General features: G+C 46.6%; 1 protein-coding gene across 2 annotated transcripts in view; it reads left to right on the forward strand.

Annotated features, from left to right (window-relative positions):
- Positions 1–13,290: 13,290 nt before the first annotated feature.
- The window catches only part of LOC119406565 (uncharacterized), a 36,582-nt gene continuing 27,126 nt past the window's right edge, over positions 13,291–22,746 (forward strand). For both annotated transcript variants that reach the window (XM_049419589.1, XM_049419588.1), the window contains exons 1-2: positions 13,291–13,423; positions 15,364–15,516. In XM_049419589.1, the coding sequence (XP_049275546.1) occupies positions 13,301–13,423; positions 15,364–15,516 (276 nt within the window). In that variant the 5' untranslated portion in view covers positions 13,291–13,300. The remainder of the gene's footprint in view (positions 13,424–15,363; positions 15,517–22,746) is intronic.

Below are 22,746 nucleotides of genomic sequence, written 5' to 3' on the forward strand. Positions count from 1 at the left end.
AAGAGCAGAACATACTGTGCTCGCCTGACTGCTGAAATGCAACGCTACATCCGTTCCTATTATTAGTTTTAAAAGGAAAAATCATAGAAGGATAGCCCTCCTCACTAAGTATTGTGGTACTTGAATGCGCAACAGTACCACAGCATCCTTTAGTTTTGTTTCGGCGATACGCGCCCGCATCGCCTCAACCAGTCGCCACTCTCGTCCGCGGGAGCGGCTGGAGTATGCCCGCTTTGACCACCAGGGCGGCGCTGCCCACAACGCGGAAACTCCAGCACGGTTCCCTATAGCCTCCACGAACCACGACACAAGCACGAAATATAGCAAAAGAGTGCATGACCGGCCATGCGAAATCGGCGAGCTTAACTGACATTGCAGAAGGAACGACCGCGCTGATGGATACAGTCAGCGCTAAGGCCTTCGTGCGGAAGTTAGACTGCTATTGCTGCGAGTAAATTACAGTAAATTACGTAATGTTACTGGTTAACGAACTTTGAAGTCTTCATTATGCTGATGCAATGTGCACACCATACGCCTTATCCTTTTGCGCGTTATTTTTTATCGCATTGAGAGATGGCGTGCGCAGGCTCAAGTTCAAATTTCAATTCGCGGTGGTTCATGCATGCCCATGCATGCATGGGCCAAGTGGCGCGCGGTCCGCTGCTGGGAGACAAAACGTCTATCAAGTGCGTCTTCTAGACGTCACGAACAAGGCGTTTTTAAAATGTCGAAATTGGTTTAGGATCGAACAAACTTCTTGAAATATACGTTCTAGACCAAAATGGTCTTAAAAATACGTTTTGTGGACGTTATGAAAAACGGATATAATATGGATTTTCTGTGAGGTTTTTAAAACGTCGAAATTGGTTTAGAATCGAACAAACGTCTTCAAATAACGTTGCAGACCAAAATGGTCTTAACAAATGCGTTTTCTAGACGTTATCAAAAACGGATATAATACGGATTTCGTGGAGTTTTTAAAACGTCGAACTTGGTTTAGAATCGAACAAACATCTTCAAATATACGTTCCAGACCAAAATGGTCTCAAAAAATGCGTTTTCTAGACGTTATCAAAACTGATAATACGAATTTTCTATGATGTTTTTAAAACGTCGAAATTGGTTTAGAAACTGTTTTATCCGTTTCATGCCTAAAAAATCACAGCATATCCACGGAGTGAACGATGATGAGTGGCGAAGCTGCGGAGGTTCATCGGTAAACCGTGAATCTTCCGTGAAATCTGCCCAGTACATCATCATCGACGTGAGATCGGGCGCGTTTATACTAAAGGTTCGATGAGAGTTATGACAACTTGCAGCTCACTTTAATTTTACATGTACGCTGTGAATTTTCATTGTTTAGAAAACCATTGCTTTAGAAAACATCTGGCGTCTTTCGTTAAGCAGCTGGCGTCTTTTCGTTTTGCTTTAGAAACATCTGGCGTCTTTTTGTTTTCCTTTTAGAAAACATCTGGCGTCTTTCGTTGGTTTATTTCATCAATCAACGGCGTTTTGAACAAAATTTTTATTGTTTAATCACGCACAGGAGAAATCTCACCAGGCACTACCTTGGAGGTAAACAATGGCTGCTAATGGGAATGAGAGACAGAAGAAGTCGGCTTTTAGCTAACACTTACACTTCTACTTCTACTAACGTTCCTACTGAACATGCCAATGGCTGCTAATGGGAATGAGAAACAAGAATTCGGCTTTTAGTTAACGCGCACGCTGCGAATTTTTATTGTTCAACAACGCACAGGAGAAATCTCCCACCGGCACCACCTTGGAGGTCAAGATCTGGTACTAGCGTTAAGACTGGTTACGCACTACGACGGACGAACGGGTGTCGCTTTAAGGAGCTTCGCCCCTAAAAAACGTTTTCTAGACCATGCGTGCTACCTGGGAGGTGGTAGGATTGCAAGGCGACGTCAAGGAACACCCGAGTCATCTTTTCTCCTGAATGTCCTTCGCACTCATGTTGTCACGTTGTTGTGGTGGGGAAGTACGCATAGCACAAGCTGGTATAGGGCACAAGTTGGTATAACTTGTGCCCTATGTACAACCAATACAATACCAGTACAACGATGCCAGTACAAACCAGTACAATGATCGCGGCGGCCCCGCCACGGTGGTCTAGTGGTTATGGCGCTCGACTGCTGACCCGAAGGTCGCGGGAACTAATCCTGGCCGCGGCGGCTGCATTTTCAATGGAGGAGGAAATGTTTGAGGCCCGTGATTTTAGCTTTAGGTGCACGTTGAAGAACCAAAGGTGGTCGAAATTTCCGGAGCCCTCCACTACGGCATCCCTCTTAATCATATCGTGGTTTTGGGGCGTATTATTATTATCATAGCGGCGAGCACAGACGTTGGGCGTCGATCAATGATCGTTTGTGAAACGCGTCGGCGTTTATGCACGTCATTCGAAGGTTTCAGCGTTGCTTTGGTGACTACGTGAGTCCTAGAATAAGTAGCGTCGTGCGAGCAATCTTATCATAAAATTGTCAATCAATCTGGAAGGTTCCGGTGCCGCTTGCGCCTATTGGTGGTTACACGTGTAACAAGAAAGAAGCCGGCGCGGCAATATTATTGCGACAGAGATCATATGGCCACCCTAGGCGGGTTTTGCCGTCGGCGCCGCCGTGTCGTTCCGTGTATCCATAACGCCCACAAGGAACGATAGTGCCCAGGAAAATTTTTCAGAAGCGCCAGACCGGGGATTCGAACCTGAGACCCTCTCTAGCGGTGCGTTAAGCAACTCTGCCACGAACGCATAATCATCCAACATACAAACGGCGAGCTGTTTATATGCACCATTTACCTGTGGTGGTTAGCACAGACCCCCGAGCTGCTTCAGCGTGGCAGAGGCTTGTTCACTTAGCAGCTGCGAGGTGGCTAAAGCGCAAAAAGAACGCCCTTCGAAGAGCGTCGGCCCACTCATCCTTTGCCAAGGTTGGACTGCACGCCTCCGGCTCTGTACTTTAAAACCTACAAAGCGTGGTCACCCGTTCTGGCGTGCTTATCTCTTAAGAAGGGTTCAACAGATGGCTCATAGCTTCGCATGTGTTGTGCTTTCATCGCACGAAGGTCACTTCGCTCGCTGCAGCATCGGTGTTTGCAGAAGGAGTGAGCTGATAGTCTTTCTACGCATTACATTCCAATTTGTTTCTATCGCATTCGTTGCTTCACCCTCGCGGCGTAACTGTGACTTAATATGTTCCAGTATAGTTGTACTATAGGGTAAACGTAAGCTGAACACCTGGCATGACAGGTTTATCTATAACACAACGATCATGATGACCTTTATTGGCAAACTCGGAGGAAACTGCGGCAGGCCTTTGCGTTGAATCGCAGCGATGGAGCAAATGCAATTCTAGCCTACGATAAGTTCAATAGCATCAGTTAATTGTTTGTCTGGAATAAAATGGCACATATAATTAGCTGCGAAACACGCTCGAACCCACGGCCTTGGCAAGGCAACCTCTTTTAAGGTGTGACTGTAAACAAAAAGCCAATTGAATTACTATGGGTTAATGCAAATAAATATTGTAAACAATGTACAGAAGTCTGAAAACTGTTGCCCTTGTACGGGATTGATGTCGTAGTGATTACAGAAACATGGCTTAACCCAAATAACCACGACTCGGAGACAGTGCCATCAGTTACTTCCTGTCAGTTTTTACTCGTCCGCAGCTTTCATATCTACCAATAACAGACAACGCAGACGTCAGACGTAAGGTTTGAAAATCCCCTGCCTTTAATCTGCATCTGTAACTCGAAGTTAAAAAGTAACATTACCCAGACAAAATTTAAAAGGTTTCATAAGCGCCATGCTGCTGTTGTGTCCTTTTTTTCTAAAGAAGATATGCGCTTTGTCGTTGGAAACACCAGTACTGAATTTTTTTCCTGCGGAGAGAAACAGCTCATACATTCAGACATCAGTATCATTACCATACACACAATGTAAGGTAATGGAGCGTAGCTGGGGAAACACAGCGCAAAAGAGGACGAGGACGAAGGAACACAGTAAAATGGCTCTTTCCCAAAAGCATGCGGGGATTACGCCAGCTCGTACGACTCGGCACGCAACAACCTTCGCCGGGAGCTGGTGCGCGAGCATCCTGACGCACGGGTCGCCTCCGGACACACCCCTCCTCCCATCCCAGCCACTGGTTTCACTCGCCGCGAGCGCGCGCTTCTTCTTGCCCTGAGGACCGGTTCTGTGTGGCCCGCAGAACGCAGGCATCGTCTTCGCGGCGCCGCTGCACCGAACTGCACCGATTGCGGCGAGATCGAAACCCTGTGCCACCTATTGTTTGACTGTCCTTCTCTCAACACTGCGCGGAAGCGGCTCGCCATGAAGTACCGCCTCGTCGGACTGCCGTGTGCGACCCGTACAGGACTTGCTCCATCCCACCGGCCACGTGCACCGTCGCCGATCAGCCCTTGCGGCCCTACTCGCTTTTCTCGAGGATGCCGGCCTAGTCGAACGAATTTTCTAGCCGCTCACCACGGTGACTCGGACGCCCGTTCTCCTGCCCCCCCCCCCCTCCTGTTTTCCACTCATACCTTTCTTTTTTCTTACCATACTCTTTTCACTCTCACTGTTCCTTTAATCCCCAATCCCCCGTGAGTGTATCGGTGAGGTGTCCTCACTTGAGAGACAGTTATCGTGAACTCCACACCCAATTTCCATTTTCATTTCCTTCTTCCTTTAAGCTCACCCCCCCCCCCCCCCGTGAGGAAAAGCCACCTTCTTGTGAGCGAAAGCGAACATTTTGGGGCGTACCACACGTTTAATATTCGATATATAAAGCGTTCCGGCTGTTTTCATTGAAAGTAGCCGTAGATTATCCTATTCACTGACATTAAAGTATTGTCGCGTTCAAAAATAGTTCGATATAAAGGAAAATTTGATTTACCCGAGCTCGATATAGTCGGCTTTGACTGTACCGGCTATCTGTAATAAAGTGTTATAGGCCAAAGTGGCCGATGCATGAACTATCGGCTGAGAGAACGCTGCTATGGTTACTACAGATCAGTTTAGGGTCATCTTGGTGTGCACGGTCGCTACTGTAGATGCAAACCTTTTTTCGATTGATGCCAGATTTTATCTCGATGTAAGTCAACTCTACAAGGGAAATCATCGAGGCAGCCGCCACATCACGTGCGGGTCAGAATTTCGTTAGCTTCCTACCGATAGCTTTGTGTGAAAAAGAGCTGACCCTCTAAGGCCCGTACTCACAAACCATCCTTATCCCGCGTTTTACTTAACGGTGTTGTGCCTTTAATGCATTTGATCAACGATGTGGGATGTCTGCCGTGGCGGTGTAGCGTTTGCGGTGTTCGGCTGCTCACCCGAAGGTCGGGGGTACGATCCCAGCCGCGGTGGTCGCATTTTGATGGAGGCGAAATGCTAGAGGCCCGTGTACTGTGCGACGTCAGGGCACGTTAGATAACACCAGATGGTCGAAATTTCCGGAGCCCTCCACTACGGCGTCCCTCATAATCATGTAGCGGTCGTGGGACGTTAAACACCAGATATTATTATTATTGAACGTAGTGGGACGGCGTTCACAAACCAATCTTGTAGTTATCGTTTACCCTGTTACGCTTTTGTGCCCTGATTGCGCGTGCAGAGTGTACGGAAAGTTGAGGAAACCATGAGATAAGGATAAGATTGGTTTGTGAATACGGGCATTAGACAAGAATGCCAGGGCGATAGCGACATGACTACAAACGATGCGCAAATGCGATCTTCGTTCATTTTGTTAAGCCTTCAATATAAATAACCGTACACAGTCAAAATGAATGCTTTGTTGAAAGTCTGCGCTGCGTTTTTCTACTGCGAGTGCCTCTCTTTCTCCGCGTTTGTATCGGCACTGTCAGCTTTACGTTTTAGGAGTACAGTAAAAATGTGCTAGTAGGTACTTGTTACTTAAGTTACAGCGCAACAAGAGCTCTGTTCCGTTGTTTGTGTGACCTAGCTTTTTCATCGTTCTTTCATGCTGTAACATAATGAACGCTTTACTTGAACCAGCATGCTCTACTCAACTTATTCAACTATATCAACTTGTTTTCGTCACTCCGCTCCACTATGTGGCACCATCGATGGCGATTCCCATCCCGTGGCATCCATTGCGTTGTCTTAAGTGACCAGTGGTTCACTGTCCTAGGCATTACGTAAGCTGCCCAGGTCCGTTGTTTTTTTTTATTTTCTTAATGGCCAATATAATAACAGCTATGCCTGTGTGTTATCCCGCCAACTATGCTGCGCTTCTGCCTCGTCATGTTGCTCATCAGTTTCCTTTCAATAGAACACTGCTTGGATCTTCCATTATTTCCAGTTTTTTTTTTATTCTCGCAGTTTCCACTCTAAATGGTAGTACCGGCAAAATTCAATTATTAATTTTTATATTTAGTGACATCAGTGTACTGCCGGTGAATATTTGCGAATTACTGCTGTATGCGCTCTACCAGTTCTTATTCTTCGGCAAATTTTCTTTGCTTAAGTAGCCTCCCCTGTTACTTGTTAACCTTTAAGACAGTAGCGCTATGATTGGGGCGAGTTGGTTCATGATGGCTTGACGATGAGCTTGTGGTAGGGTAACACACACTATAAAAAAAAACTCGCAGGACAAAGTTTAACAGGACCAGTGCTCGTCCTGTTAAACTGTGTTCTGTCAGTTTTTCTGTAGTATGTTACCCTACAAGCGCATCGCCTAATGACATTTATGACAATTTTCTAACAGCAATTCGTGTGCAGTCTAAAGGTTACTTTCGGCTTGTGCTGTTGAAAGTACCTCCTTTTTTTATATACCAGCTTATTGACTGACGTATATTGTTTTTGCCTTTATACATTTTCGATGCTTGACGCTTCTATATTACCTTTAGCAGACCGGTATGCATAACCTCATCACTAGTCATCCCATCTGCAACTACACGGGCTGGATTCAGCAGTATTCAGAATTTTGATCGTCAATGAAATTATATCTGACTCTCTCGTGGCGCTTACGATAACAAAAAAAAACTTTCACTAATTGGCATCATCCCAGAATGCTCGTAGGTTTACTGCTTGCTTAGCTAGTTTCCTGAGAAACTTTATGCGTTATGTGCAAAGCCCAACTTGGCCTACTTTTTTAAATCCGCCGCGCTTGTCTAGCGGTAATGGTACTCGACTACTGATTCGAAGGCTGCGGGATCGAATCCCGACCGCGGCGGTCGCCTTTCGATGGAGGCAAAATGCTAGACCCGTGTGCTTAGCTTTAGGCGCACGATAAAGAAGCGCAGGTGGTTGAAATATCCAGAGCCGTTCATTACGGCGTTCCTCATAATCAGATCGTGATTTTGGGACGTGAAGCCCAAACAGCTGTTATATGAACACTTCCAGGTGCCCGCGCCAGTGCAGTGAGCAACGGTGTGGACGTCGACGGCTGTGAAAGTGCTGACAACAATTTGGGTTTCGAACGCTCCTGCACGTGGGAGCCCGGCGAGAAGCGATGCTGGATTGTTTCCGACTTCGACCTGTGGAACCGCATCCTTGCCCGAAACAACGTCAAAATTCGGAGTACCAGTGGGGCGAGATTTCGTCGAGAGCTACCAGTGGCCCGCAGGCAAACCTGATGTGCTGGACATGCTTCGTGCTTCTCTGCTCATCCATCTGCTGCTTCGACAACACAGGTATTTGTTGACTGTTCATGCGGTATATAGTTCTGCGAGATATAGCCAAAACCACCATTCGTCTTACTCTAGTTGTCACTACGTTTTACAGCGTTTTGTAGCTGCGTACGTAGGAAGAGAGAAAAAGAAACGACAGCAGATGTAACGTACAGCGAAATTTCATTCTGCAGGAAATTGTAGTATTTCTTGCTTGTTTTCCTTTTCATTTGACGGGTTTCGTAAAAGTCACGTTTTCGTAAAGGCTTTTAATGTGCGCTTGAACGCAACCAGTCTTCAGATATCGTTTCTTAAACAAGGCGAATTCACGAGTGCGCGGATTTTGCCGCCACTGAAAAAAAATCACATGGTCCCTTTGCATGTGCCTGAGACCACTCAAAGGCAAATAGCAATCATCCTGTTTTTCGTAAATCCTATGTATTGACCCTTCTGAAACCTTTCTGCAACTAACGTGCTTTTGAACTGCCTCCACGTTCGGAGGCATTGCCAGCTCTTTGCACCTCACGTGGTTTTGCGCTGCCTCACAGCATCGGTCCACCTCTGACCAAGCGACGATGACATGTGATGACAACATCATGTGATGTCACGTTATGACATCGTCACAACGTCATATAATGACGTGATTTTTTGCGTTCTTGTCAATGGCGCGGAAGGTTACTTGTCAGGGCATCTAGGCTTCTGTCTTTAAAACAGGCGACCCTTTTCGCCGCTACGGTCAGCTGAGCGTTGCCAACATGTTGGGATTTTTCGCTCCGTTCAGAGCAATCGCAGCTAATTTTGTTCGGACCCGTGGGAATAGCACCAAGCCGTCGAGATTACGCGGGTCGTGCTAGCGATGACAGTGGAAGATATTCCGTATCCGATACGTGCGATCAGTTGCGACGCGTCAATGGAGGAAATAAAAGCTTGTGCTTGAGGTTATATTCCCCCATTTGTATGTGTTTTTACAATTTGTGCCAAACGAAATACATCTTTATCGTGCACAACAGCTACAACACGCGAGCGTATTTAGATCATGAGCGAGACTACGCAAGACTATTGCGTGATGTTTATTAAACCTCACGGCAAGTCGTCAAATACTAGGATACACATAAATACAGTTTGGCACGCGTAAACCACAAAGAGGGCTGTAGCCACTGAACAACTGGAGCGAGTTTGTTTGTGATTTATGTGTGCCTCACTGCGTCCTTGTTTTTCAAGCGCGCCAAAAATACAGCGTGCTGTTCCGACTAGCCCAAGAAACAGCACTCCTAAAACTTACTTGCCTTCTCTTATCTCGCAAGTCCCTCCACCCCCACTCTCTGACGGGGTTTGATGTCCGTTACAAAGTTTCGTCGTCTGTCGTTGTGGACAGTCGTGGTCAGGCGTGCGTTGGCCGTAGTCGGCAGTTTCTGGGTGCTCGCTCACTATGTGCTTCTGCGCCGCGATATTTTACGACTCACGCCGTCCGCACATCATGCTTTGTTGCTCGAATATTTCAAGATTATTTCCAGCGCCGCGCGGCTTCTGTACCTCTTGCGGTCACGACGTACACCGTGTGCGCCGCCATCTTGAATTCCGCCCATCCGCAAGGACCGTAACAGAAGCGGCGCTTCGCGCTGGCGTCTGAATAAAGGCATCCAATGGCAGCCATGCAAAAGCAACACCCCTGCTGCTAAGTCCCGCCATAGATGGCGTACCGGTTGGGCCGCCTGTGCGTGCGCTTCCGCACAAGCGCCAGGTTCAGTCCAGTCATGCATTAGATATAGCTGAATGGCAGGCTGCAAAAACATGCAATGGAAAAGTTTCCTGCTGAGACACCATACCAAAGGGAGGCCAGATTAACACGTTATAGAGAAGCTTACCGAGAGCGGAAGTGTGAAAATATCAAATCTGCTGCAGCCGCCACCGGTGGGCACAGTCGTTGGAAAACCAAGCCAAACGTACCTTTCACACGTGATAAGTACGTTTAGAACAGTTAAACCTCTGCCAGTCTTTTAGCAGCGGAGCTGTCAAGGCTTGGAGTAACTGCACGTAGCCTAACACAAGAACTCGGGCGAGTATGCACCACGGAATTGGGCAAGCCCCGTTATCGAGTACAGCAGGTGCTAGGAAAAAGCGAAGATGCTGGAGCGAGGGAGCAGAGCGAAGGAAGTGAGGTATAGCGGTGGGGAAGGAGGTTGGAGCCTGAAGTGGGAGAGAGTAAAGTCTAGTAAAACGAGGAGTACATGCAGAGGCAAAGAGCAGGGAAGGGAGAGGGACGCGAGCGTTAAGTGAAAACCGCGAAGTGGAGAGGAGGCGGAGAAGATATTGAAACAAAATAAATATCTTGGCAAGGCGGGATTCGAACCGGGTACCCGCGGTCCGAAGGCGAGCGTCTTAACAACTCGGCTATCCAGGCACGGCAGCGGAGCAAGTATTTATGGGAACATATGATGATCTCACTGCAAGCGAGAGAGAGGTAGACAGAAAGAGAAAGACAAAGAAAGAGAAACAGAGACATGACATGAAAAAAGAGAGGGAGCACAAGAAAGAACCAGACATAAAGAAATATAGAAAGAAGAAAAATCATAGCGTATATATTCAGGTATAGTATAGTATAGTATATTGTGTATAGTATAGTATATTCATGTATGTATAGTATAGTAAAGGGAGGCGAGGTTGAGGAGGTGTGATGTGAGGGTGAAGCTGAAGGAAAGGAGGAGGAGAAGGCCACTAGCTCCGCTGTTTCCACAGTCATCACACCATTAGTGCGTAGCTGTCCAAAGTCCTTTGTTTTTTTCATGGCAATTGGGGAGCTCGGTCGATTCCTATTTCTTCCTTATTTCGTACAGTTTGTAATTAGGGACGCTCATCTTGATCACGCGCAGGTGCGTGGTGTACATTTACTTCGATATTACAACATATATGGAGAAGCTCGTCGTTTGGCACGCCCTCAAGACTGGCGCCGTGGGTGTCAATCGACTGGAATGCAAGCTCTGGCTCCTCGATATTCCCGGCTCGGTGAGTATACTGGCAGAAGCCGCACTGTTTGTTGTCAATACTTTAATAGGATCTTTCTTGACGCTGGCTGGTACACACATGATGTATTTGCATTCATGTTAAAGTTCATCGACTATGCATTCATTTTGTCTTTGTTGTGTTATTTGTGTTTTTATTACTTTTTGCGCTGATTCAATGTATTCTGTGGAGTCTTCTTTCGAACTTTTCGCTTCCAACCAATGGCGTTTGTCATTTTTATCTACTTTGTGCATTTCAATACTTTCTTGTACTTTTTACGTGTAACTTTTATGTTTTTGTGTCTGTGCCTTCTCTGAAAACTGGTTTTGTGCATCACACCTGCTATGCTATTTTGGACACTGGAGTATCTAGAAATAAATATATAGTGATCGTAGGTAGCGCGTAAGTTTTTCCGAGTACAGCAAAACACTAAGATGACGAGCAGTTATTGTACTCGGTCTAGTCAAGCTCCATCTTTCGTTTGCAGTGTAGCCGTACAGAAAACCTAATGGGCAACAAGCGGTTCCGTAGTGTAGACGAAAAATGGAGATATTGTCTGTAATTACTTTGCTTGCAGTGCCTTAAGCAGAGCTTAATAACTGTTGGGCTTTAACGTCCCAAAAGCACGATATGATTATGGGACCTGGGGTTTTTAACGTGCACCTAAATCGAAGTACGTGGGCTCAAGCAATTTCGCTGCCTCATCGAAAATACGGCCGCCGGGGCCGTACGCAGAGCTGTAGTAAACTTTTTCCAGCAAACGCAGGAAAAAAAAGCATGCGACTGTAAATGCTTTTCCATTTTCCACCGCACGTTTCGCGAAACATTCGCGAAACTTATATCTATCTCCCTCATTTCTTATGTGAAATAATTGATGGCACTTTGAATAAATTGGAAATACAGTAAAAGCACGTTAATTCGCGCTCGGTTAATTTGAACTTACAGTTAAGTCAACAGACGCCCTGGGCCCGGCCCTGAGTATTTGAGGAAAGCTCCCGATAATTCGAACGCGTGGGTATCCCCAATAGTTAGTTCGAACTGGGAGCGCCTGGTTTTCATCGCTCCTCGCAGATATCGGCTCAGAGTGATCACAATGTGTTGCAAAACCAAACCAAAACATATTTACTAGATATTTAAAACAAGGAAACCGCAGCATTTCTCAGCAGATGAGAATTCGGACGCTGCGCTGGAGCTCATGGGCAAGCTGCAGACAATGCTCATGGAGTGGTGACAGAAGAAACACAAGCAAGTGAACCCTTGACTGCGTTAATTCTGTCATGTAAATAAACGTGCTTTGCAGCATAACTATCGACATTATGGCTCTCTGCTCACATGAATGCATGTCGGTGCTTGTTTGTGGCGTATCACTGACATACCAAATAATTCTGTTCGCTGCTCCATGAACTCAATTTACGAAATCTCCTGCCACAAACTTGTAGTAGTGCTTAAATTGCGATAACGAGTCCAGAGGTGGCTTCTTTGGGTTCTACCCATGCAGTGTGGCGCGATTTACGTTCATTCTAGCGCCCTTCCGCGAATTCGAACTCCACTTAATTCTAACAATTTTGTAGTCCCCTTCGAGTTCGAATTAACAAGTTTTTACTGTATTTGTACAACAAATGTCGTTCACCATTTGTTGTTCGTGCACAGCATCCGGTGTAACAAGCAACCACAGCAAATTGTTGATTGCCGTACTGAGTTATCATTTAGAGCTTTACAATTTATTGTATAGAGGCATGATCATTTCCTTGGAACTTTCCTGCACTTGTGATAATTTTGTTTGCCAAGTTGTCTATCTAGCCGGCGGTATGCAAACTTTGTGTGTCCTCCTTCCAATAATGGCTTCTGGTGCTGCAGGCACGTCACTGTTGCGAGTGTTTATGACTGGCTAGCGAAATACGTTAATCCTCTGCTAGATGTGAAGTAGGCGCGCCTACACTAGATTTAGTAAACCGAGATGAAGTGACATGTGGGCGCAGTCAATGGCGTTTCTGCGAATGCCTCTTGTAAGGTTATTTACAGCCGGCGCAGCCGGAATCTGCCATGTGCACTCTCCTTGTTATCTACATGACCCGCTTATGCGCACGGCTACCTTGCCTTATTTTATCACAATTATTGGGTCCATAATTAATATGATTTCACTATAATGAGATTCGCGTTAATGTGATTAATGTGAATTGCTGATTTCTCTGCCTAGCTTCGGTTTGTGACGAGAACTGCAAGTCTCTCATTAACATCATTAAGGAAAGTTCGAAAGTGCAGCAGAACAAAGTTAGTTTGAAAATGAAGCCTACGTTTCCATTCATTTGAAGAAGAATGTGCTCATCCACAGCGTCCGGTAAATTCTAACACAAATTGACAACCACAATTTGAAGTGTGGTGGGGAGTTCTCTTTCGATATTCATTTTCCTCTTTATGCCACCTGCCGAGTTTTGAGGCTCGCGCGAACAAAATATTCCTTCGTTACGGATGAAGCCGCGGCTCTTCTTTGACTCCGTGTTTTCGCGAAAATATTGTCAAGACGAATCTATTTCAACTAGGCCGATTCGCCGTAACACTTTTGCTCCTTTTTTTGCGTCCTTTTTGCTTTTTATCGCTTCAGATGATCGAGACCGAGAGGTCCGGTTTTTCCGACGCTCTCGCAACCATGAAGAACCTGACTTGGCTGACTCTTACGAACATCCTCTTTAACTATGATGTGGCGAGCAAGATCGGCGGCTACGTGGAGGAAACCACTGCTCTAACTATCCTGCAGTTCGATCAGGTCGTGGTGAGTATTGCGCAAACTCAGAAGCGTGTTTACTAATCACTGCTAGGCTGACTTTCAAGAAAAGTTCTTATATGGAAAGTAACGCATGGTTACAACAGAACCACTACCGGAACGCTCAGTGAGAGCGTCAAACTACAGCCCGTTCCATGACACCTTTTTGTCCGAATCGAGCACTCGATTAATGCACCAATTGACCAGGGCGCTTTCTGTCAAGGATATGGCGAGCCTCAGACTTCCTTTCTAACATAAGCTGCCTCAGGTTCGCAGATAATATCTCCGTACTATCAAGTCTACGAAGCGAATCAAGAGCCACCAAGGCTCGCAGCGCTTTGTCATTGCCGCGCTCTTGCGGTGGCTGCCCTTAATGCATCAGCCCTATGAATAGGCTTTTCCTCTGCAGTTAAATATGTTAGCTGTATATTTTCATAATCATTAAAAGAGCCACGCTAATCAAAGCATTAACATGTCAATCTCGTCGAATCTATCCAGACGTCTTTCTGCGCTGTTTTTTGTCATAGCTGCAAGCACATAAGGTAGTAGTGACAGTTCGGAGCTGCTTACTAGATAATCTCTTAGTTTCATGGTCCGTTAGGCTTAGTGAAAACAACGCTAGTGGCTGCAAACGGCCGCGGAGAACAGCGTAAGTGCTACTGCTTGAGCTATAACAGATTATGCAATGCCATGGTTGAGTTGTAAGACAGTTACCGTTTTTAGATAACCTGATGGACGATTTCTTACATTATTTCTATTACTACGCTTTAAAATGGAACAAGATTTGCGAGCGGACCAGGTGGTACTTCATAGTTGGTGTTCCAAGCTGCACCGGGCAGACGGACAGATGTTTTTATGTGCGTTTGCTTGAACACAGCCAAAATGTGCAAAAAGGCAGTGATGGTTCTGGGCACCTCACTGCTCGGGATACCGATTCGTGCCTTTGACAGAGCAGCAGTTATGGCCACTCAGCTTGAAGATAACGTAAGGATCATCTCTGAGGCTGCAGCAATCGCGAATGGAACCTTCGCCAGTAAGCCGTCCATCGCACACAGATATAGTGAGCTATCATACTTGAATTCAGATGCGCACGGTGTTGTTTTCGTAGTTTGGCTACAACTTCGGATGAGTTTGTTTTATCGCTCATTTGCTTGGACAGATGCAGATGTGATGTGTGCAGATATATATTTGTTTGTTGCTTTAGTAAGCAAGAAATGGAAGTCCGTGCTCATCCTTATCGCTTCTTTGCCTGCTGTGTACGTTTTGCGTGGAACCTCTTTAACATCTACACGATGTTTTTTTCTTTCTTGATATCTGCGATGTGCCGTAGAGGTTCTGACTTTTTTCGTTTGGACGCCTCTGGTACCAGGCAACAACTTGGCCCATGTCACTTAACGCGTTCTTTGCGCTTTTGTCCCCCCCCCCCCATGTTTGACCGCCTTTAACGATTGTGTTCCATCAAGGGCACTTATTTTACGTACGTCGGTGCATCTAATGCAATCCGCCTTTTTCATTTTCTTGTGCTGCCCTCTGCCGTCTTAGTAGGGTTTGGGCAGGGGCTGTGACTATAGGCGTGCGCAGGGTTCCACATCAGGGGGGGGGCAAAGGTTCATCGCAGCGCCCCCTCCACCCTACTAAGTCAATGCATGAGGCAGATTTTGCGCCCCCCCTCTCTTAGGTGACTAGAAGGGTCAATGTACGGAGCAAATTTTGCGCCCCCCTCTTAGGCGATTAGAGGGGGGTGGCCGCCCCCCCCCCCTCCGGCACCCCCTGTGCGCACGCCTATGGCTGGGACAACCGCTATCGACAGAAAGAAAGCCTCCGAGACCAAGGGGTGTTTCGCGACTCTTCCGCTAAGGTAAGGGCTCATGCGCTTAGGCATCGTGAAGGAAGTGGATTCTAACTGCCTAAGTCTCGACTTACATACTCTGTAAACTGGGGGGTTGCAGGCTGATGACACAAACGCAGGAGTGTTCCTGGACCACTTGGCTCGCAACCGGAGTGTGAAGAAACTGTGCGTAAACGAGCACCTAGTCGTCGCGCGCCATGGTCAGGCTCTCGCAGACGCCGTCCGAAACCACGTGACCCTGCAAGAAATTGAAGTAAGACGTGTCGTTTTATCCTGTTGCTAATCTCGAAAGCTGTACTAACCCTCACTTTCTTAGGATAATTCCAGAAGAAACTTTGGCGTTACTGAAAGAGGGCGATTTGGGCGAGTTGGTTTGTGCCAACAAGATCTGAGTGTGTGGCGCGAAACCAGAATAGGAATTACAGCTCACACATTTCTTTTCCTAAACTTCGATCCAGCGGCTTCATAAGGCTTGGTTGACATTAAACGCGTGTAATTTACGACAAAATATCGCGCGATAAGCGTGACAATCTGGATTTTTCACGGCCTACGCAAACGTACTGATTCTGAATGTACTGACTGCCGTCAAATGATACTATTTGCCTCAAAATATACTATTCGTCGGAGATATGGCAACGCTATCTTGCATCTACTACTTGTACCTGGTGTTAGCCACAGTTTCAAAGCCAGCAGAGCCATAGCGTCGCTCGTCTAAAATCACTTGGGAACGAAAGTGGCGGCATAGCCGAAATAAGGAGGTCGTAGCCATGGCAGAGGCCCCCATGAATATGATTCGTGCGCTCCTAACTAGCATCCACACTCCGGTAGCTAAGAGTCCTCCTCAAATATTGGATACACTGAAACGATTCTGTCAAGTCTGGAGAAGCACCATGGCTCCTCCTCAGCAAACCTGCTGTAACGAAGTCAAAGAAGCATCAAATTTACAATGAAATGTTCTTGGCCTCAAACGCCGCATTTCGGATGTTCAACCGTTTGTGTTCAAGAAGAAATGTCCCATTATCATTATTTGCGATCCACGCCTTCACAATGCAATATGGTTATCTGGTGCGAAGCCTTCAAGTCTGCTACCTGCAACGAGCAGACTACCGTCATCGTTTATATGAGATGCGAGCTTACCTATTTCGAGCACTCAGTCCTACCTGATGATAACGAGTACCTCTGTCTTATAGTAAAACGCAGGAACTTCACTTTCACGCTAGGAGCATATATTTAACCTTCAAGCCATTTTGACACTGCAAGACTAAGCGCACTACTACAGGCGCACTTTTACACGACGCTGTAGGCGCACTAAATTCCTTTACAACTTGAGGGGGGCAGAACGTCTGCAGAAGAATATTCAGCGTCGAATGAACTCACTCCAGTCTTTTAGGTGAAATTCTTTAATCGAGTAGCTTGATCCACAAAAGCCTCTATCGCAAATATGGAGGATTTTTCGCGGCCTACGAGCATCGCCACACCTAGAGTCACTGTATATGATATCTATAGGTAAGGTAGCATATACAGGAACTCTAGCCACACAGACATCGCCCCTTTAAATGCCTAGCTCTCTACCAAGTTCAGCACGAAATTGAAATAGCAGACGATATCTGCGTGAAGGTTGCCGGTTAGGGGTCCGCGTCCACCATGCGTTACCTAGGAAACGCGCCAGTTTCAAAAGATTCGACAACGGACAATCTGCTCTCTCTAGGGGAACTTCAGGCAGCCTTTACAGCATGCAAGCGATCTTCATCACCTGGACCTGATGGGGCCGCCTGCACGGCACTTTGCAACCGCTGTCAAGCAGCTCGGCGTGCCCTTCTAGCCGTTTGCAAAGACTCATGGTGCAGCGGATTTTTACCTTCTTCGTGGAAATGCAGCCGCCTCGTCCCTATGCTTAAGCCAGGTAAAACTTCTCTAGGCTTGACCTTTATCGCCCGGTCGCACTTGCCAGCTGTTTTGGAAAAGTGATTCAGAGGATGGTATTGACTCGCCTAGAGTGGTACCCTCAGGCTATGACCAGCATTCGACGTGGAAGGTCCTCCATAGATAACGTCATTGACCTCGTTTCATCTGTGCAACAGCGAAACAGCCGAAAAAGATTATCTGCGGCGATGTCCTTGGACGTGAAAGGCGTGCACGACAACGGCATGAAGCCGTTGTGGATGTTTTCGGAAACGTTCGACTTGGGGGCCATGTTTACCAATAGATTGGGAGCTGTTTGAAGGGCAGGACCTTCTTTGTATAGACCTAAGATGCCCCAACAACGCGCCACTACCTCTCGCGGTATGCCTCAAGATGTAGTTCTGTACCCCACACTTTTAACCTAGCACTCCTCGGCCTGGTTGAAGCACTTGCACGGTCTGTTCATCTATCAATATATGCAGATGACATCTGCATCTGGGCTCAGGGTGACGTGTCTCTCCGTACCTGCCAGGCTTCACAGAGCTGCTACACTGATGTCAAACACAATCAAGGATGGGACTTGAGCTGTCATCAGAGAATGCTCGCTTCTTCCCTTCACGCGCAAGGCGATGGGCCCGTATGTGAATAAAATCAACGGATACAATATCAGTTATGAGACAATTCTCCGCTTTCTGATCGTCATAATTGATCACGACTTGTCCTGGAGCCCTCGCATCGCCAGCATAAGAATCGCGCCATGTCCACGGAAAAGAGATGATGAGGTGGGCGAAGCTCGAGAGGGGAGATCATCGGTAAACCGTAACTCCTCCCGTGAAAGTTAGCCCATTACCATTAGAAAGACTTAAGACTGTGCGTATATTATGCAAAATCAACTTTTATTTTGTTCTTGTTCGTTTGTTGTTTCGTTTCATCGTTTGTTCTTTTCATTTCGTCGTTGTCATGGCGGCTGGATTGCGAGGTCCCTTCATTGTGACGGCTTTATGGTCCGTGAAATGAAGTGAGAGAGGTCCTTGTACTGGTTGCAGTGGAAGTTTGCAAACACAAAGTCTATGCACGTCCGATCGTGTAGTCTGCTATGGATACATCTGAGTGCGTGTTTGGAAGCATGTGCTGCACGATCCAGTCATTGGCATGAGGTCCCACGTTGAAGTCCCCAACCAGCACAAACAGACGGTTCTTGTACTTGTTGTCGTAGTCACGTAACGCAGCGTCTCTAAACGACTTGACGTCCCCGATAGACAGCTTGGGTGCGAGGTACACGGTCCTGACGGCGACTAGCAGACGGCGACTGAATCGTGGACCGGTGTTTCGACGTGTGGTGGCGATCCCGGGCTCGATTGTCGGCTCCGCGATGGAGTACCAAGCATGAAGCTTACCCGCAATTCACCAGTGTAACGACGTGGATCGACGAGGCACAGAGCACGACACAACGCGCCTCATCGATCAGGAAAGAACTGCAACGTCTTCTTCATCCCTGCACTGGGAGAAGAACTTGTTTGTTTGTTTGTTTTGCCTTCTGTTCTATGGCACGTACCCACTCTGGGGGATCGGCCAAGAATATGTAGTTGAAGCTTAAAATCTTATTCGAAGAATGTAAAATGGTTAAAAAAAATTAAGAGTAGAATGGTAATAATAAATAAGACATCAAATTAATACTTCAAAAATTATGCTATTGCGCTCGTATTTCAGACAGCCGTATTAACCTGATCAGAGCAATTTGGTGAGATTAGATATATGAACCGCATTTTAATTAAGAGCGTTTTTTGAAGGAAGATTAAAATGGTACACGTTTAGTGGTTTGCATGAAATTACACACGGCATTGAAGGCATCCCTATGGCAGTATCCCAACCCTGAGGCTCCGAAGCTTAGTATAATTTCTTCAGTTAAGTTTAAGCCTATTTTTAACAGCGGAGTAATGAGCAGTCGTGATCTAATAATTGAATATCTTCGGCATGACAAAAAGAAATGTGCAATATTTTCTAGTTCTCCGCAGAATTGACATAGGGGCGATATCGTCAGACCAGCTCTGTGCAAGTATAGATTTAATGGGGGGACACGGCATCGAAATCTGGTGATCGTAACTTCAGATTGTCTAGATTGGCTCCAGTGAGACTTCCATGGGAATTGAGATGTTTGTATTCCGTCCACATTGTTATGTTTCCATCCTATCGGTGTGAATTGCCAATTTCTGTATCTGATTGCGGTGAAATATTCTACCACTGGAAGAACCTGGATTATTGGGAGATCTAGCGATGCGCGCGCTAAAGCATCAGCCATTTCATTTAATTTTAAGCCACAGTGACCTGGGACCCATACTAGTTTTAGGTGCTTCAGCTGAGACGGAACTAAAGATCGAAATGTCTTGAGGGCACGAGAGGTATGTGGAGCTGTAAGTGCTGTGCATACTGAGAGCGAATCAGTTATTATTATCGCCCTGATCTCGTCTGTCGGGAGTTTTCGCAGTGCCATGATGACGGCCATGAGTTCAGCTTCGAAAACCGGAGTAAAATCGGGTAACCTCACAGCGAATGACACTCGCGCTGCTTCGTTGCCATCACCACTGGCACATACGCGCGGCATAGACGGTCACGTACGAGCTAGGAGGCACAGAGCCATGGCTTTAGGAGCTTCGCCCCTAAAAGAAACTGACCATGATCACCCACGCTCTAAGGTTTCTTGGTGAAAAATCGCGGGGTGCATCTGTACGAGCGATGCTTCAACTTTACACCACTCTGCTCCTAGGTTTCATTCGCTACAGCTTACCTGTGATTTGCAAAACCCGAAGAACAAATGTATGTGTCCTCCAGTCGCTTCACGCTCAAGCACTGAGAATATGTCTTGCACTTCCGAGATGCGCATCTACAGCAGCGGCAGTCGTCATCGCGCGTGACCATCCAGTAACTGCATACATCCGCGTTGATGCTTTGAGAATGTCCATCAGGCATTTCGCTCGGATTCCATTACACTAGCTAGCCTCACTTCCTATTTCAAGGCCATACTCTGCGTTCAGCAGTACTAAAGAATCGCATTGCGTAGTGCTTACTTCAAACTGCACGCATCCAGCAAGACCGCCGTTACCATTGTGGCGCCTGCACCCACTCTAAGCCCTTCTAACCATTCCTAGAATCCAAAAGAAACACAGTCGTCCTATTCAGCCCTACAACAGGCCACTGCACCTGCATAAGAAAGACAGCCGACGGCTTCACATTCACACGGATGATTCGGTTACTTCTGCAAGCTCAGCAGGGGCAGTGCTTGTTCACGCAAAGTCCGTCGCCATAAAATTGAAGACATCGCAGTTAACATCATCGACAGCTGCAGAACTCGCCGCCAGCCGTGCAGCGCTAGAGTTTGTAGTTGAAGAACCTTCGCAAGCTTGCTCCATCTTCTGTGACTCCAAGGCAGCTTTTCAATGTCGCCATTTCGTTATGGACCTAATGAGCAGTTAGTTGCGGATATAAGGTTCCTTCATCATGATGCAATAGAGAAACAACGCAGCATAGCGTATCAGTAGATACCGCGTCGTAGTGGTATATTTGGTAACGACCGTGCAGGTGAGGCCGCCCGATCTGCACATGACAGTGCCCACTCAGCTTATACCGTTTTCTAGAACCAACGCAGCTACAAGGTTTAGTTCGCTGGCACGTGAACTCCCACTTGCACATTCGAACTCGGCGGAATTCAACAACGCTCGTCTACACAGCATGCATCCTGGTCTCCAGCTCCGTGTACCGTCAGGAATATCTCGAGCTGAGGAGACGTTTCTGTGCGTATGGCTTGGCGTGGCCTTTACGACTGCTTTGTCCTTTCTGATTGGAATCTCCGACAACTCTGCGGGCAATAACTGCAACTGGGAAGAAACGATCGCCCATCTTCTGTGTGAGTGTTCCCGTTTCAGTGCGCCAAGGAAAGAAATTTACGATGAGTTAGACTTTATAATCGCCCTTTGTCTGAACAATGGGTTCTGGGACACTGACTGTGTCTGTCCTCAGCAACAAAGGCTTTGAAAGCATTATTGCGTTTCTTGCGGACAACTGGTCTTAGAGACAGACTTTAAGCAGTGTCGTATTCTCCTTTTCTTTTTTCCTTTTCTTGCTGCTTTTTTCCATATTGTTTGGAAAAAAGCAGCAAACAATAAACAATATGGATAGAATAGTTGAGGTAGCGGAAGAGTTCTACAGAGATCTGTACAGCAGCCGAGACATTCAGGATGATAACGTAAGAAGGAGTAATAGCGCAGAGGAATCTGACATCCCACCAGTATTGACAGAAGTAAAGAAAGCCCTAAAGGGAATGCAAAGAGGCAAAGCAGCTGGTGAGGATCAAGTAACATCAGACCTGTTGAAAGACGGTGGAGAGATTATGTAGAGAAACTGGCCACCCTGTATACGAAGTGCCTCTCGACGGGGAGGATACCAGAATCTTGGAAGAATGCCAACATCATCTTGATCCATAAGAAAGGGGACGTCAAGGACCTGAAAAATTACAGGCCCATAAGCTTACTGTCCGTTGTCTACAAGCTATTTACAAAAGTAATTGCTAACAGAATTAATACGACATTAGAGTACAATCAACCAAGGGACCAGGCAGGATTCCGTACAGGCTTCTCAACAATAGACCATATTCATACTACCAATCAGGTGATACAGAAATGCGCGGAATACAACAAACCCCTATACATAGCCTTCATAGATTACGAGAAGGCATTTGATTCGGCGGAGACATCAGCAGTCATGCAGGCACTGCGGGATCAGGGCGTCGACGAAGCCTATATAAACATAATGGAAGAAATCTACAGCGGATCCACAGCCACTATAGTCCTCCATAAAGAAAGCGACAGAATCCCAATAAAGAAGGGCGTACGGCAGGGAGACCCGATCTCTCCAATGTTATTCACCGCATGTTTACAGGAAGTTTTCAGGGCCCTAGATTGGGAAGAGTTAGGGATAAGAGTTAATGGAGAGTATCTCAGTAACCTACGATTCGCTGATGACATTGCATTGAGAGTAACGCGGGAGACGAATTACAGCTCATGATTACTGAAATGGATACGGAAAGTGGAAGAGTAGGTCTGAAAATTAATATGCATAAAACTAAAGTAATGTGGAACAATCTTGGCAGAGAACAGCGCTTTGCGATAGGTGGCGAAACACTGGAAGTTTGTAAAGGAGTACGTTACTTAGGACAGGTAGTAACCGCGGAGCCGAACCATGAGAGTGAAATAACTAGAAGAATAAGGATAGGTTGGGGCTCATTCGGCAAGCATTATCAAATCATGAATGGAATCTACCACTATCCCTCAAGAGGAAGGATATAACAGCTGCATCTTACCGGTACTTACCTACGGAGCAGAAACATGGAGACTTACAAGAGGGTTCAACTTAAATTGAGGACGACGCAGCGAGCGATGGAAAGGAAACTGATAGGTGTAACCTTAAGAGACAGGAAGAGAGCAGAGGGTCAGGGAACAAACGGGGGTTAAGGACATCATAGTTGAAATCAAGAAGAAGAAATGGATATGGGCCGGGCACGTAGCACGTCGGCAGAAAACCGGTGGTC

This window comes from Rhipicephalus sanguineus, chromosome 10, assembly GCF_013339695.2.
Source record: "Rhipicephalus sanguineus isolate Rsan-2018 chromosome 10, BIME_Rsan_1.4, whole genome shotgun sequence".
NCBI lineage: Eukaryota > Metazoa > Arthropoda > Arachnida > Ixodida > Ixodidae > Rhipicephalus > Rhipicephalus sanguineus.